Source organism: Taurulus bubalis (genome assembly GCF_910589615.1).
Source record: "Taurulus bubalis genome assembly, chromosome: 17".
Taxonomy (NCBI): Eukaryota; Metazoa; Chordata; class Actinopteri; order Perciformes; family Cottidae; genus Taurulus; species Taurulus bubalis.
The window spans coordinates 20,849,507-20,866,400 of NC_136605.1; the positions used below are offsets into that span (position 1 = coordinate 20,849,507).

The 16,894-nt window shown below is 45.4% G+C and overlaps 1 protein-coding gene across 1 annotated transcript; it reads left to right on the forward strand.

Annotated features, from left to right (window-relative positions):
* Positions 1 to 1,035: 1,035 nt before the first annotated feature.
* Positions 1,036 to 15,604, forward strand: LOC306749592 (integrin alpha-3-like; the record flags this gene model as incomplete). The annotated part of the gene is made up of 25 exons (XM_079232904.1): positions 1,036 to 1,193; positions 2,474 to 2,601; positions 3,527 to 3,612; positions 4,013 to 4,149; positions 4,546 to 4,652; positions 5,068 to 5,127; positions 5,243 to 5,396; positions 5,704 to 5,897; positions 5,980 to 6,068; positions 6,153 to 6,286; positions 6,617 to 6,694; positions 6,807 to 6,874; positions 9,367 to 9,503; positions 10,487 to 10,633; positions 11,055 to 11,152; positions 11,790 to 11,958; positions 12,414 to 12,500; positions 12,612 to 12,691; positions 12,780 to 12,857; positions 12,944 to 13,046; positions 13,118 to 13,294; positions 13,664 to 13,774; positions 13,889 to 13,987; positions 14,290 to 14,415; positions 14,673 to 15,604. 25 exons carry the CDS (start codon positions 1,036 to 1,038, stop codon positions 14,877 to 14,879), a joined length of 3,012 nt encoding a protein of 1,003 aa, XP_079089030.1. The 3' UTR covers positions 14,880 to 15,604.
* Between the last annotated feature and the right edge of the window lie 1,290 nt (positions 15,605 to 16,894).

The window sequence follows — 16,894 nt, forward strand, 5'->3', positions numbered from 1 at the left end:
GCGTGTTCTAATCGTTAACGTTCCTACGTGCAGGTTCTAATCGTTAACATTCCAATCGCTAACGTTCCGTACCTGCAGGTTCTAATCGTTAACATTCCGTATGTGAACGTTCTAATCGTTAACGTTCCGTACCTGCAGGTTCTAATCGTTAACATTCCGTATGTGAACGTTCTAATCGTTAACGTTCCGTACCTGCAGGTTCTAATCGTTAACATTCCAATCGCTAACGTTCCGTACCTGCAGGTTCTAATCGTTAACATTCCAATCGCTAACGTTCCGTACCTGCAGGTTCTAATCGTTAACATTCCGTATGTGAACGTTCTAATCGTTAACGTTCCGCACCTGCGTGTTCTAATCGTTAACGTTCCTACGTGCAGGTTCTAATCGTTAACATTCCGCACCTGCGTGTTCTAATCGCTAACGTTCCGTACCTGCAGGTTCTAGTCGTTAACATTCCATATGTGAACGTTCCAATCGTTAACGTTCCGTACCTGCAGGTTCTAATCGCTAACGTTCCGTACCTGCAGGTTCTAATCGTCAACGTTCCGTATGTGAACGTTCCAATCGTTAACGTTCCGTACCTGCAGGTTCTAATCGTTAACATTCCGTATGTGAACGTTCTAATCGTTAACGTTCCGTACCTGCAGGTTCTAATCGTTAACATTCCGTATGTGAACGTTCTAATCGCTAACGTTTCGTACCTGCAGGTTCTAATCGTTAACATTCCGTATGTGAACGTTCTAATCGTTAACGTTTCGTACCTGCAGGTTCTAATCGTTAACGTTCCGTACCTGCAGGTTCTAATCGTCAACGTTCCGTATGTGAACGTTCTAATCGTTAACGTTCCTACCTGCAGGTTCTAATCGTTAACGTGCACGACTAGATCCGTCCTTTGTCTCCTGGTTGGAGGAACGTCCAGTAGAGGTCTCCGTCTGTTCTTATAGAACCAGGTTATTGTAAATACACCTTGTTTAGTTCCACCTGCCTGAAACTGACCGTTAATGTTGTTGTCGTCCTCCTCTCAGGTGTGTCTCCATGGCGACAGGCGTGGTCGTGCTGCTGAGCGCGTGGCTCGGCGTGTGCGTGACCTTTAACCTCGACACGGCGTTCTCGTTGCTAAAGACGGGACGAGGCGGGAGTCTGTTTGGACTGTCTGTCTCTCTGCACCAGGACCTGCAGACAGACAGTTACCTGTGAGTACTGAGGCCCAACCCGTCTACATGCGCTGTGTGGGTAATAATAATAACATAATTTATATATATATATATATATATATATATATATATATATATATATATATATGGAGCACGAGGAGCTGCTTAACGCTGGTGCACAGGAGGAATCCTGGTCAGGTGGTGATCATGGGGTTCCTTAAAGGTTCCGGAAGGTTTTCCATATAAAGATGCAGCGTTTGAAATCTCAGCTGCAATAACTGACTTCCTGTCGCCTCGCCATCTGAACCTCCAGGTCCAGAATGTGGAGGTCGCCCAGAGGTCACCCAGCTGCCTGTCTCTACGGTCACCATGACATCCGTCTCTTTATGGCCTCTAATGGGATTGGCTGCTAATGGACCACACACACACACACACACACACACACACACACACACACACACACACAGACACACACACACACACACACACACACACACACACACACACACACACACACACACAGACACACACACACACACACACACACACACACACACACACACACACACACACACACACACACACACACAGAGAGATTCCTCTGGGGGGTCAAGTTGTCCTCTGATTGGTTGAACAGAAACATCCAGACCAGGGGTGCGATGGAATAGTCCAAAAGTCACTTCCTAACGTCCTTTCCTCCCCACCTTTCCTTGACCTCTGTGGTAAACGTCACAGGGTCAAGGAAAGGTGAAGAGGAGAGGTCATAAGGAGTTAGGACACTACAAAGTCCACAAGATGGACCACAAAGAAGCTCCTCTTAGAGAGTCAGAACCTTCCAGAGCAGAAAACATGTCGGGGTCAAAGGTCAGCGGACGCTTCCTGGTTTCTGAGGCAGAATCAGCTGATCGTGTCACATGACTGAGATGAAACACAGAGTCCTCCGTCTGTCATTGTCTGGTTCCTCCGTCTGGACGTCCTTCAGACTGAGACGTCATTATTACAGCAGGACCAAGGACAAAGGCCCCCCTCTTCCTCCTCCTCCTCTACCTCCTCCTCCTCCTTTTCTTCCTCTTCCACTTCCTCCTCCTCCTCCTCCTCCTCTTCCTCCTCTTCCTCCTCCTCCTCCTTCTCTTCCTCTTCCACTTCCTCCTCCTTCTCTTACTCTTCCTCCTCCTTCTTTTCTTCCTCTTTCTCCTTTACCTCCCCTTCTTCTTAATCCTCTTCCTCCTCCTCTTCTTCACCCCCCGTTGTCCCCCCTCCTAGCTCCTCCTCCCCTGTCTCACCTGTCTTGTCCTGTCTCACCTGTCTTGTTCTGTCAGGCTATTGGTCGGAGCACCCAGGGAGAAGGCAGAGACTAATGTTCCAGCCAATCGAACAGGAGGAGTGTACAGCTGCCCAATTACCACCGACCAATCAGAGTGCAGCAGGATGAAGCTCATAGACCCAGGTGAGACTCACCTGTATTCAACCAGGAAGTCACATGAAGTCTTTCATAAGAGACACCTTTCTTTCCAGAAATCCTTTCTGAGGACGACTGGGATTAATATAACAACGAGATTCATTGTTGTTGTTTCGATCGTTACAATCTGTACACATAACAGGGCCGCCATAGCAGGAGGCAGGAGGTAGGAGGCAGGAGGTAGGAGGTAGGAGGCAGGAGGCAGGAGACAGGAGGGAGGAAACAGGGGGCAAAAGGTAGGAGACAGGAGATAGGAGGTAGAAGACAGGAGACAGGATACAGCAGGTAGGAGGCAGGAGGTAGGAGGCAGGAGGCAGGAGGTAGGAGGCAGGAGACAGGAGGTAGGAGACAGGAGGTAGGAGGCAGGAGGCAAAAGGTAGGAGGCAGGAGACAGGAGGTAGGAGGCAGGAGGCATGAGGTAGGAGACAGGAGGCAGGAAGCAGGGGGCATGAGGCAGGAGGCAGGAGGCAGGAGGCAGGAGGTAGGAGACAGGAGGCAGGAAGCAGAGGGCATGAGGCAGGAGGCAGGAGATAGGAGACAGGAGGTAGGAGACAGGAGGTAGGAGGCAGGAGACAGGATACAGGAGGCAGGAGACAGGACCTCCTGCCCCCTACCTCCTGTCTCCTACCCCCAGCCCCCTGCCATGGACCATGTGTCGTACTCTTCATGACCAGAAGGAAGTCTCCGGTCGGAGCTTTTAGGTGACTAATGTCAGCATCTGTTTCTAGCCCTGAGATGTTATCTCTCTCTCCTGGTGCATTATGGGTACTCCATCCCTCAGTGAGAAGTGACAGCTGCTGTCTGTTTTTGTTATCTGTGATCTGAAGTAACCACAGCAACAGCCAATCAGAGAAGTTTAGTTTTCGATGTCATAAATGCAGATAAATGACATTCACAATGTTCTGTCCTTCAGACCTGAATCTGTCTGAAGACCTGGTCGAGGACATGTGGCTGGGCGTCTCAGTAGCCAGTCAGGGCAGACCTGGGGGGCGGGTGCTGGTGAGTCTCTGTTCCTATTGGCTGATCAAGGCATCACTGTTCTTAAACTAATCTCCATTCACCTCTTTTCATGTTTCAATATGTTTGTTGGCATTAGGTGAGTTATTATTAGGCTGTGTTATTATTCACAACGATTATATTCTGATTCTCATTTTGTTGCATTTAGTTTGACTAATCAGAGAACCAGAGAGGACCAGCTCCTCCTTCTCCTCCTCCTCCTCCTCCTCCTCCTCCTCCTCCTGCTCCTCCTCCACTCGTCACCTGATTCATAATCTGTCAGACTAACTAATCACATGACTGAAATGATCATAACTAGCTGAGTGACTCATTAACTAGTTACTGTCTGTCTCGTCTGACTTTAACTAGCTAACTAGCTAACCCGTCTCCTCACTTCCTCCAGGCGTGTGGTCATCGCTTCGTTAAACTCTACGGAGCGTTCAAACTCAGACACATGATTGGCCGATGTTATCTCCGTGGAAACGACCTGCAGTACGACGACACGGACATTCACTGGCAGAACCCCGACCAGCCCTGCAGGTAGGTCACATGACAGGTAGGTCACATGACAGAAGGTCGCATGATAGGTAGGTCGCATGATAGGTAGGTCACATGACAGAACGTCGCATGATAGGTAGGTCACATGACAAGTAGGTCACATGGCAGGTAGGTCACATGACAGGTAGTTCACATGACGGAAGGTCGCATGATAGGTAGGTCGCATGATAGGTAGGTCACATGACAGGTAGTTCACATGACAGTAGGTCACATGTCAGGTAGGTTAGGTCACGTGACAGGTAGGTCACATGACAGTTGGTCACATGACAGTAGGTCACATGACAGGTAGGTCACATGACAGGTAGGTCACATGACGGGTAGGTCACATGGCTCTGCACGAGACGTCTCCTGTCAGTAAACCTCTGCTTGTGTGTGCAGCTACCTGGGTGATGTCAGCAGTGAGGTCATGTGCAACATGGGGATTTCTGCCTCCATCACGCAGACTGACGTCATCGTTGGCTCACCTGGAAGCTACGAGTGGCAAGGTGACCTCTTTGTGACCTCTAGGTGACCTCTGTGTGACCTCTAGGTGACCTCTGCTCTGTGGGGCTAACGTCTGCTCTGGTCAGTTATGGATGTTTATCTCCTGTGTGTGTGTGTGTGTGTGTGTGTGTGTGTGTGTGTGTGTGTGTGTGTGTGTGTGTGTGTGTGTGTGTGTGTGTGTGTGGTAGGTAACGTCCACGTCTCCTGGATGAACCCAGACGTTGTCTTTGACTCCAAGAGGAGCGCCTTCCCCAACCTGCAGCGCAGAAACATTTATATAGGTGACCTGTCCCTTTAAATGCTCCTCCTTCTCATACTCCTCCTCTTCTTCCTCATGTTCCTCTTCATCCTCGTCCTCTTCTTCTTCCTCCGCCTCCTCCTTTTAATGTGTGTGTGTGTGTGTGTGTGTGTGTGTAGGATATTCGGTGACTCAGGCTCGGCGCCTTCTCTCTCAGGAGGATGAAACCATAGTAACGGGTGAGTTCTGAATACATCAATAGCTGATTGACGTATTGATCCCTGTATGATCCCTGTATTGGCCCTATATTGACCCTGTATTGATCCCTGCATTGATCCCTGCATTGGGGAACAGGAGCTCCTAAGGACAGTAGAGAGGACGCTCGTGGTTCTGTCCTGCTGGCTGAGAAGCAGTCGCACTACCTGACGACTCAGCAGACTCTACGCGGCGAACAGACAGGCTCGTACTTCGGGAACGCCGTGGCAACCGCCGACCTCGACAACGACGGGTAACGGAGGATTCAACCATTCATAATGAAGTCACTTCCTGTTTGTGGTCTTCTCTCTGTGTCCCAACATGAAGAAACAAGTAGTGACTTCTGTGTATCAAACTCTTCAAAAAGGTTCAAGCTGTGACTTTACTTTCTGTAATAAACCAAAGAAAAGTCTGATGATAACTCATGTAAGACGGTAGTTTTTTTTATCCTCCAGCTGCCAAAAGTCTAAAGACTTTAGTTTTTCACAGAAAACTAAAGTTTAAAATGTGGAAGTCTAGAGAGCTCAGGTTTAAGTTACTGGTCCTCGTTCCTCCTGCAGGTGGAACGATCTGCTGGTGGGCGCTCCTTTTTACTTCCAGCGTCAGCAGGAGGCGGGCGGGGCGGTTTATGTGTACATGAATGCAGGTGGACGGTTTGATTCCCGGCCCAGCGCGGTGCTGACGGGACCGAGCGGGTCGGGGTTCGGCATGGCTGTAGCTGCTGCTGGAGACCTGGACCAGGATGGCTTCCAGGGTGCGGTGATGAACTGAGACCATCGTGATGATCTGAGCGTTGAGACAGAAACGGAGACGCTGACCTGTTTGTGGTGTTGTAGACTTTGCAGTCGGAGCTCCTTTCCATGAAACAGGAAGTGTGATGATCTGGACCGGGAGCAGCGAGGGGGTCTCTACAGAGCCGAGCCAGGTCTGAAGTGAACTCCTCTGATTGATGACAGTCAATGTGTAGATCACACCTGTAACCCCCTGTCCTCCCTGTCCATCCCTGCAGGTGATCCGGGGCAGCAGGGTCTCTCCGGTGTTCAGGACCTTCGGCTACTCTCTGTCTGGAGGTCTGGATGTTGATGGGAACCAGTATCCAGACCTGCTGGTGGGCTCTCTGGATGACGCCGTCGCTCTGCTCAGGTACCTCAACCCAGCCTGGAACTACCTTTGCACTTTCATTTATTTCACAACTACCAATAACTACCAACAACTACCTGTAACTATTCATAAACACTGGTAACTAACCAGAGTGTCAGTATAAAGTCTCCTGATGTACTACGTATAACTACTACAACACTACATGATTATAACTATAACTAGCTCTATGATAACATAGCTAAACAGTACAGTTCATTTCTGTTATGCAGCATCTTTAAATGACTGTTTTATGTATTTTCAAATGTTGTTTGCATTATATTGTACTCATATGTTGATTGATTGATTGATTAATTGATTGATTGATGTCTCCAGAACTCGTCCAGTCGTTCACCTCAATAAATCCCTCAGAGTTTCTCCGGACGTCGTCGAGCCGAAGACTTGTGATTTCTGGTGAGATTCAAACCCACAAACTGCTAGCAGCTAAAAGCTAACTACTAGCATCTAGCAGCTAAAAGCTAAGTGCTAGCAGCTAGCGACTCATGTGTGTGTGTGTCTGTGTCAGCATTCAGGTGGAGGTGTGTTTCTCCTACATCTTCAGCACTGGAGAAAGGAGCGACAGAGACAACATCAGTAAGTAAACACGTCATATTTATTGTATGATTGTATAAATATTGTATGATATTGTAGCCGTATCATCGAATCTTAATGAAAAGCTTTTTGATATATCATTGTGTTTAGAAGATAACGACCAATGAACCTCTTGCCAGCGCCCCCGACAGGCGCAAAAGAGCGAGGACCTGTTCATCGCTGCTCGCAGCTTTAATTATAATAATTATTATAACAAGAGCAGATGTGTATATATACATATATATATATACACATATATGTTTATATACATATATAGTCATTATCAGTTTATATAACTATGTATATCAGTGGCGGGCCGTGGACTTTCTACCTGCGCATTCAGTCTGAGTCACAGTTTCGATCAGCTGTTCAACAAAAACTAAAACTTTTTTATAAAATAGCTATATTTTTGTGATTCTGTTTAGGCCAGCAGAGAAGGCTTAGCAGGCCCTGACGGCCCGCCACTGATATATATAGATATAGATGCTGTAATATAAATGGAGGTAGAGGACACGGCGGGTCTCTCTGACCTGCTAGCTTAGTTAATGTCGCTAACCTGACAGATGGACTGTTTATGAGGCTGTTAATGTTCATCAGCTTCCTGTGTGTGTGTGTGTGTGTGTGTGTGTGTGTGTGTGTGTGTGTGTGTGTGTGTGTGTGTGTGTGCTCTCAGCTAATTTGCTGACCTGATTGATTGACAGGACAAAGCTGTCAATTTACGCCTGCTGTTAATCAACAAAGTGACACACACACACACACACACACACACACACACACACACACACACACACACACACACACACAAACCAGATGACATCATGCTGTGTCCTTGTGTGTCCTCGTCTTCTGTGTGTTTCTGTGAATGATAAATCACATTACAGATTACTGCTAATATTACATCTGAGACACACTCATACACACACACTCAGTATTCCTCGGGGAGCTTTCTGTGTCTTGCTTCTGTTTCATTAATTTGACCAATCATAGACAAGGTCACACTGTTGCTATGACACCAAACATCTACACACACACACACACACACACACGTGTTCAGAATAAACAATGAATGTATTATTAGTAATAATGATTACAGACACAGAAGATATTAAAATTAATTCCGCTATGATGCATAGAAATATGACTAAAATAAATAAATTGGAACACATGGAACATATAGAATACGTAGAACACATAGAACACATGGAACAAATCTAACACATGGAACAAATCAAACACATAGAATACGTAGAATACATGGAACACATGGAACACGTAGAACACATGGAAAAAATTGAACACATGGAACACAGAACACGTGGAACACGTAGAAGACATGGAACACATGGAACACGTAGAACAGGGCTCAGTTCCTCGTACGTGGTTCAACTAAGTCGATCAAATGTCCTATTAGTCGTAATATTAGTATTAGCCTATTAGCCGTCAGTCATCAGGATAATTGCACGTCCCGTCTGCTTCAAAAGGGGAAATAGTCGATCACTGAATCCATGATTATCTAACAGTACGATGGCAAATAAACTCAAAGGAAGAGCCTTTTTTTTCTCCGCTGACAAGCAGGAGATGATCATGAATGCATTTGAGGAATTCAAGAACATAATCGTGGCAAAATCTATAGCTGCGTTCACATCAAAAGTGTTGCGAAGATTCGCAACGCTTTTCCTGTGACTGCAGCATAACACCACCACCGCTGCCACCAAAAGCATGGCAAAATATCAAACAAGTTAAATGTGTAAGTGTTGGGAGAATGTATCGGCTAATTTTAAGTGTGTCATCACCCAAATCAATCGGATTATATTTATTTAAATGTGCCTGCTGGCAGTAGTATATTAATTAATATATACTTATGAGGATATATGTACTGTATGCGCATATCTATCATGTACAATACATTTGAGTCCACCTTAATCATGTTCTACAATAATGATATGTATGGTGTACTAATAACATTGTCATAGAATTATGAGTGCTTTCAACACATCCATAAGTTTCTTAAGCGCTAAATAAACTATACGAACAGCACGGCATGCAGCGGCTTTCCCGATGTTCTCTGCATCGCCGACACTGTACAAACATGTACCACTCACAAAAATGCACAAGGCTGTGATACACAGAACACACAGAACACGTAGAACACATAGAACACACAGACCACATAGAACACACATAGAAGACTGGCTCGAGTTCCGTTTTCATAAGCACATCGGAGACTTAGACGCTTTTAAACAACGTTGGTGTTTTAAAAATGTTTGTCCTGTTGTTGAAGAGGAATTGGTGTTTGCACAAGTTTTTATCGGATAAATTATGTGTATTATTATAAATTATAAATAATACACATAAATGATGGACATATATAAATTATGTATTTTTTTTTAAAACCAAAACAACCTGTGATTTTTAACGCATTAGCACTTTATTTGTAGAAAGTATGTAAATAAAGTTCTTTTGAAAAATAAAAATAAAAACTCTCTCTCTCTCAGCCGTCCACTTCACCGTTACTGCTGACGTCACCAGCATCAAGTCCCGCCTCCGTTTCCGTGACAACGGGCAGAGCGTATACGCTGGTTTCCTGTCGATGCCGAAAAAACACTGTGAAAGTCTGAGCGTCCAGCTGCTGGTGAGACACTCTGTTAGTGCCCTGTTAGCACCCTATTAGCACCCTGTTTGCACACTGTTAGCACCTTGTTAGCACCATGTTAGCACTCTGTTAGCACACTGTTAGCACCTTGTTTGCACCATGTTAGCGCCTGCAAGTTTGACTGCTGAGGTTGGCGCTAGAAGACAGATCATGGAAGCATTAAAGCCTGATGGGATCAACCTCTGGAGAGCAGGTGTGAGATATGTACTGGTGTGTGTCTGTCACTCGTTCCCAAGTTCTCAACACTAAAAATAAATGCTCAGCTGTTACGATCAATGAGAAGAAGACGTTTGTGAATGTGGTGTTTGATCTCTGAAGGAACATGTTGACTTCCTGAAAGAAGTTGTGAGAGAACACGGTTTCTCTCACGGAGTTCTGCAACAAACGGACTGTTCCTTTAAGAGCAGTGGTGCATGCTGGGCTTTCACTTGGTCTTCGTTCAGTTTGAGTTCTCCGTGTTGAGACTCGTCATGTTCTACTTATCTTATCTGACCTTAGACCCTCAGTTTGATTCCAAGAACTACAATAATAATATATAACTATAAAATATAATAATCTTGTTGATGCCACATTTCTGATGGATGGATGGATGTATAGATGGATAGACAGACAGACTGTTAGTGCATGTTAGTTCATGTTAGTACATGTTAGTGCATGTTAGTGCATGTTAGTGCATGTTAGTGCATGTTAGTACATGATAGTACATGTTAGTGCATGTTTGTGCATGATAGTACATGTTAGTTCATGTTAGTGCATGTTAGTACATGTTAGTACATGATAGTACATGTTAGTTCATGTTAGTGCATGTTAGTGCATGTTAGTGCAGGGTAACACTTCAAAGGGATCTTACCATCAAGAGACTGAACATAGTCACTGTTGGTGCGTTCAAGGACCCTCTGGAATCCTTTGACGAACTGTCGAGCATGTTGCTGAGGTTCTTCTGTTCTTCTGTTCTTCTGCAGAGTCCGATCCGAGACCAAGTCGAACCTCTGGTGTTTTCCCTGAATGTCTCTCTGCATGAGAAGCTTCCCAAGAAAAAAAGAAACGCCGTACAGGACCTGAAGCGCCTCCCTGTACTGAGCCAGTCACCCCGACCCATCAGAACCCAGGTAAGAAACCAAACATCCTTCATAGCCTCCATCAGAACCCATCAGAACCCAGGTCAGAACCCAAATGTCCTTCATAGCCTCGATCAGAACCCATCAGAAAAGGTTGTTGGCAGAATCCAGATAAAAATCAGATTTAAGGTCAGAAGTAAATAGAACCCAGCAGACCTCAAGAACCCATTTCCACACTCATCAGAGTTTAGGCCAGAATACACGGAACACGAAACAAACCCTGAACCGGCATTAGAACCCACCACAGAACGCATCACAACCTCGGTCAAAACCCAGGTCATAACCAATTCAAACTAAAGTCTGAAATAAACAGAACCCACGGAAGTCAATTGAGAACAAAGAACCCAGATCAGAAGTCAGTCTGAATTACAGCAACACTGACTGTGTGAATGTTTTTTTCTTCATCCATCAGATCCACATCCAGAAGGCCTGTGGTTCTGACAACCGTTGCCATAGTAATCTGCAGATGACAGCCCAGTTCACAGATGAGAACCAGAACCCCTTCGCTGTGTGAGTGAAGTCCTCCATACTGACTGTGGGTTCACTGAATGAAAACACAGGATCAAGGGTGCCTTTCTTTCTGCTTTAACACTTTAGTTGTGTGGGGTCTAACTCGTCCTATACGACTCGGTACTTAACTCACACATATCCTGAAGGACTCGAACAAGAAAGATGAGATGGACTTCCCTTGCCTTGAGGATCTCGGCATTGACTTTGACTTTATGTTCTTAGAACTTGGATAAAGATGAATATTCTTCTTCATGACTTGTACTTGATGAGTCCCTGTATTGAATCTTTCCGTTCTGGGACTTGACTTGAAACCTGACTTGAGATTCACCTTCGAAATAAACCAGGACCTAATACTTCACTTGAGACTTGGACTTAACTCTTCCCTGAAACCTAGAAGTTTGAAGTAGACTCTGGATTGGATTCATAAGGAAAGTGAGACGTTACTTGAGGTTTGAGACTTTGAATCCTCCTAAAGTTCTTGGGTCTGGAGATTTGGACCAATAACCGGTGGAATTTAGCCGCTGCCTCGCGTCATTAACGTTGCATCCCCTGACCAGGTTACTACATCAGCTCTTAACTAATGGGCTGCAAAGGACTTCACACTGCTGCTTTCATGTCGTCGTTTGTGTGTTTCCAGGCAGAAGGAACGTCAGGTGTTGTACTACAACGTCAGCTTTAACAGACTGTTTCTGGAGGTCAATGTCAGCAACACACCGTCTCCGGGCCGACAAGCAGAGGACGCTCACAATGCCGTTCTGAACATTAGCATCCCACCATCACTCGTTTACTCCGGAGTCCGAACAAAGGTTGTGCCTTTATCCTGAAGGACTTGAGACTCACCTGAAGGACTTGACTGACTGACTATGATTGACCCTGAAGGACTTGACTGTCTGACCCTCACGGACCCCTGAAGGACTTGACTGATTGACCCTGAAGAACCCTGAAGGACTTGACTGATTTACCCTGATGAACCCTGAAGGACTTGACTGATTTACCCTGATGAACCCTGAAGGACTTGTCTGTCTGACCCTCACGGACCCCTGAAGGACTTGACTGATTGACCCTGAAGAACCCTGAAGGACTTGACTGATTGACCCTGATTGACCCTGAAGGACTGGACTGACTGACCCTGAAGGACTTGACTGATTTACCCTGATGAACCCTGAAGGACTGGACTGACTGACCCTGATTGACCCTGACGGAACCTGAAGGACTTGGGTCTTGAGATTCCTACAGCCACTAATGTTTGTCTGTGTTTCAGGGTGACATCCGGACGGTGATGGAGTGTTCTGTTGAGGACGCTGTTCTTCTGTGTGAGCTGGGGAACCCGTTCAAAAGCAACCGGCAGGTACACAATGTCCTGACAGTCTTTTACTGGATCCACGACAGTCCCGCTGGATCCGCTACAGCTCCGGCTGAGACTCTAATGGATCTGATTCTTTGTCTCTCTGTATTTCAGGTTCAGGTGTTGATAATATTTCAGCCGTCTGAAATCAGTTTAGACACCAGAGAGATTCAGTCTCTGCTGCAGCTGTCCACGTAGGACAAACACACACACACACGCACACACATGTCTAAAGGTATCTTATTAGACGGGGACTGAGTCGATTCTCCTGTGTGTCTTCAGGTTCAGTGAGCAGTCAGATCTATTTCCGGTCTCCGCCTCCTTGTTGGTGGAGTATTCTCTGCAGACGTCTCTCACTCTGTAAGCACCACTCAGTCCAGAACACTTCATGTTGACCTCTGAGCTGATGACCTCACCTCTCCTACTGGTTGACTGTGTCCTGACAGAATCCCGCTTCCAGGTCCGGTCTCCTTCAGCGGTCATGTGATCGGTGAGTCGGCCATGAAGGAGACGGAGGATGTCGGCAGTCTGCTGCTCTTCACCTTACAGGTTCGTCTGAAACTAGTCAGCCTTCTGAAGCGTGACAAGGTCAGGTGATAACCCACAGCCTCCTCCGATAGGTGCACGTCAGTGGGAAGCCGCTGGGCCACCTGGGCCATCTGCAGGTGGAGTTTGATTGGCCAACAGAGGTGTCCAATGGGAAGTGGCTGCTGTACCTCACGGAGATCAAAGTGAACGGCTCATCTGAGACTCGCTGTGCTCCACCCGGCGACATCATCAATCCCCTCCACCTGCTGGTAAAACGCCTTCATATTAATACGACTCACCTGGTTTGGTTATCAGGGGTCAGACCTACAAACTCACAATCAAGATGACAGAGGAACCTTTTAAAGGCTGAACATTTGATCAAACGGTCTGTTTATGAGTTTGTGTTCCTGTTTGCTCAGGTGTCAAAGCAGGAGAATAAAAAGAGGAGGAGTCTGGAGGAGAAGAAGGAGGAGCCGAGAGAGAAAGCTCTACATGTCCTCCACCAAAAGAAGACGTCCTACGTCCTGGTACAAGCACTCTGGTCACTCAGTTTGAGGGTTTATACTTAATTGCATGGGCTGGAGAATATATTTAGTAAGAGATGGTATAAAAGTACAAATGTGTGGGTTTGTGTGCAGGACTGTGCTCACGGTGCTACCTGTGAGACCTTCACCTGTCCTCTCACCAACATGAACAACTCAGCAACTCTGACTGTCAGAGCGAGACTGTGGAACGCCACCATGATGGAGGTACAAACAACTCTGTTCTCTACCTGCTCAGGTACTCTGTTCTCTACCTGTTCTCTACCTGTTCAGGTACTCTGTTGTCTACCTCCTCAGGTACTCTGTCCTCATGTGTTTCAGGACTACAGTGATGCTTACAGGGTGCTGGTTCGAGGCCGGGCGACTCTGAAGCTGCAGACGAGCAAACCGACAATCAACATGGAGCCTCAGAGCACCGAGGTACTGGTACTGATCTGGTAAGAACCACAACGGAGAAAGAAACGTTGTGGTTCCCAGTGTTCCCAGTCCTGACAAACGGGGGAATTACAACTTCCTGGTCTGTCGCGTGCCGTCATGAGGCCCAAAAATACTTTGTCACATTGACTTACATCTGTGAGTAAGAGGAGGATTGTACTTCCTGTCTAAACACTTGAATATCTCTAAACCATCAAGTCCTGAACAGTTGAATCCAGATCAGATTGTTTACTTCCTGCTTCTTGGGGCTCCGCCCCCTCCTGAATCACAGTGTTCTTCCTCTGCAGATTGAAGTCCACATCTACCCTGGCCAGGGGCAGCAGCCGGGGTCCGGAGCCCCCATGTGGATCCTCGTGGTATCCGTCCTGGCTGGAGTCTCCCTTCTGGCTGTGATCTGCTTGTTGCTCTGGAAGGTAAACTGATCGGACACGATCTGAATGTCCCTGGTCCTGGTTTTAGGTTCTACCGCCAACCAAGGTCCACAGAAGGGATGTTGTACATGTTTTGCTTTCTCGTCAGTATACAATTATTAATTTCTAACGTTGTCTGAGAGAGAGAGTCTGGACCGGGAGCTCTGACCCACTTTTATCTGCCTCTTTATGAACTCCATTTTAATGATTTATGGATATTTGCTTCAGCGCCTTCATACTAGGTCTCTGTGTTCCTGCAGTGTGGTTTCTTTGTGCGTCGTGGTGCGTGGCGGGACGCGGTGCTCCACCAGGGGAGGATTATGGGTAAAGATGAGCAGCAGCAGCTTCGGGACTGTGACGATTTCCTGATCCAAGACCACATCTCCTCATCCAGAAGCAGGAAGACACCCAAACACTGGGTCACCTCCTGGACTGAGCCGCAGACAAACCGGACCAACACATCCTGAACCGGACCAAACCAGACCAACACAACATGAACCGGACCAAACCAGACCAACACAACATGAACCGGACCAAACCAGACCAAGACAACCTGAACTGGAACAAACCAGACCAACACAAGCTGAACTGGACCAAACAGGGCCAACACAACATGAACTGGACCAAACCGGGCCAACACAACCTGAACTGGACCAAACCGGGCCAACACAACCTGAACTGGACCAAACCAGACCAACACACCCTGAACCGAACCAAACCAGACCAGGACAACCTGAACTGGAATAAACCAGACCAACACAACCTGAACTGAAACAAACAAGACCAACACACCCTGAACTGGACCAAACCAGACCAACACAACCTGAACTGGACCAAACCCGGCCAACACAACCTTAACTGGACCAAACCGGGCCAACACAACCTGAACTGGACCAAACCAGAACAACACAGCATGAACTGGACCAAACCGGGCCAACACAACCTGAACTGGAACAAACCAGGCCAACACAACATGAACTGGACCAAACCGGACCAACACAACATGAACTGGACCAAACCGGGCCCACACAACGCTGTTTAAGACCTGCTGGACTTTAAAGAATGGATTCAGATACAAGTTTTCCAGCTGATAGTTAATTCTGATGAATATGTTTCACAACAAAAGGTTTTTAATGTTTTTATGGAACATTTAGTTTATTTATATGCATTTGTTGTTGATGTTTATATATACATGTGTTTATATATACATGTGTGTGTGTGTGATTTGTTGTGTGAGCTGAAGTGAATCCTGATCCAGGGCCATACCATGTTCACCAGAGTCCTGTTTCAGAAACCAGGTTTAGTGAATACTCTGAGTTAGTTAAACCTGAGATAAACCTGAGATGAGCCAGAGAGATGTTACCCCGGTAACATCTCTCTGGCTCCTCCCCCTTAAAGAATTTCTTTCATCAGTCGTTATTAAAGAAATCAGCTGGTTCATCAAATATTACACACAATAAAAACTCCTGTCTTTTTTTATATTATTATATATATATATATCAATTATATGTATGTTTATATGTAAATAAATATATACATTATGTATATATATTGGTATATATATATATATATATATAAACATATTTATAAATTATGTATATTGATATATATATATATATAAATGATGTATATTTTTATATATATATATATGTATTTTAAATCTGTGTTTTGTCCCCGTCAGATTAAAGATGAACAAATATGTAAACACTTTATCGTCCAATAAGGAAACAATTAATTAAAACAAGGAATTGACTCTTCTTCTATCTGACTTTAAAATTAATCTATAATCAATAATCAGTCTATGAAATAGTTTTTCGACATCCAGTGGATTCAAATGGAAGTTGTGTCTTGATGTGCCTGTTGCCATGGTGACTAGTATCAGCTGTTCTGAAGCTGCTTCCTGAAACAGACCTGGAGTCAGTGGAGCGTTCCATTGATCGTCACTGATCACCAGGTTCATTGATTGGTGAAGTGATCAGAAACATGAACACTCAGTTAAAGGGACAGCGCTCCTTTAAGTTGACACTGCCTTCAGGGCCGCCTCGTTGTGCTCGTGGTGCCTTCAGGTGCTGAAGGATCCTGTGGTTTTTATTTTAGAAATATAACAACGGTTCTCTGTGACTTTTAGCCTTTCACTGCCATTTTGTATTATTGTGATATTTCCGACAGCACTTGAAAGCAGTGTCTGTTTTGTGTGTAAAGTCTTTGATCTTTGTTGTCACTGAACTGGAATAATGTATATATTATACACATATTACATATATAATTATATATAATGTATATAATTATATATTAATATATAATATGGATATATATATTACATACATATTTTGTATATGTACTATACTCATATATGTCATATATAATATTATATATGACATATATATTATATATGTCATATATATAGTAGTTGTATCTGTTGTATTACTACCTTCTGATGATATTAAAGTACTCAAGGTAGTTTTCTGTCGTATTACTTTCT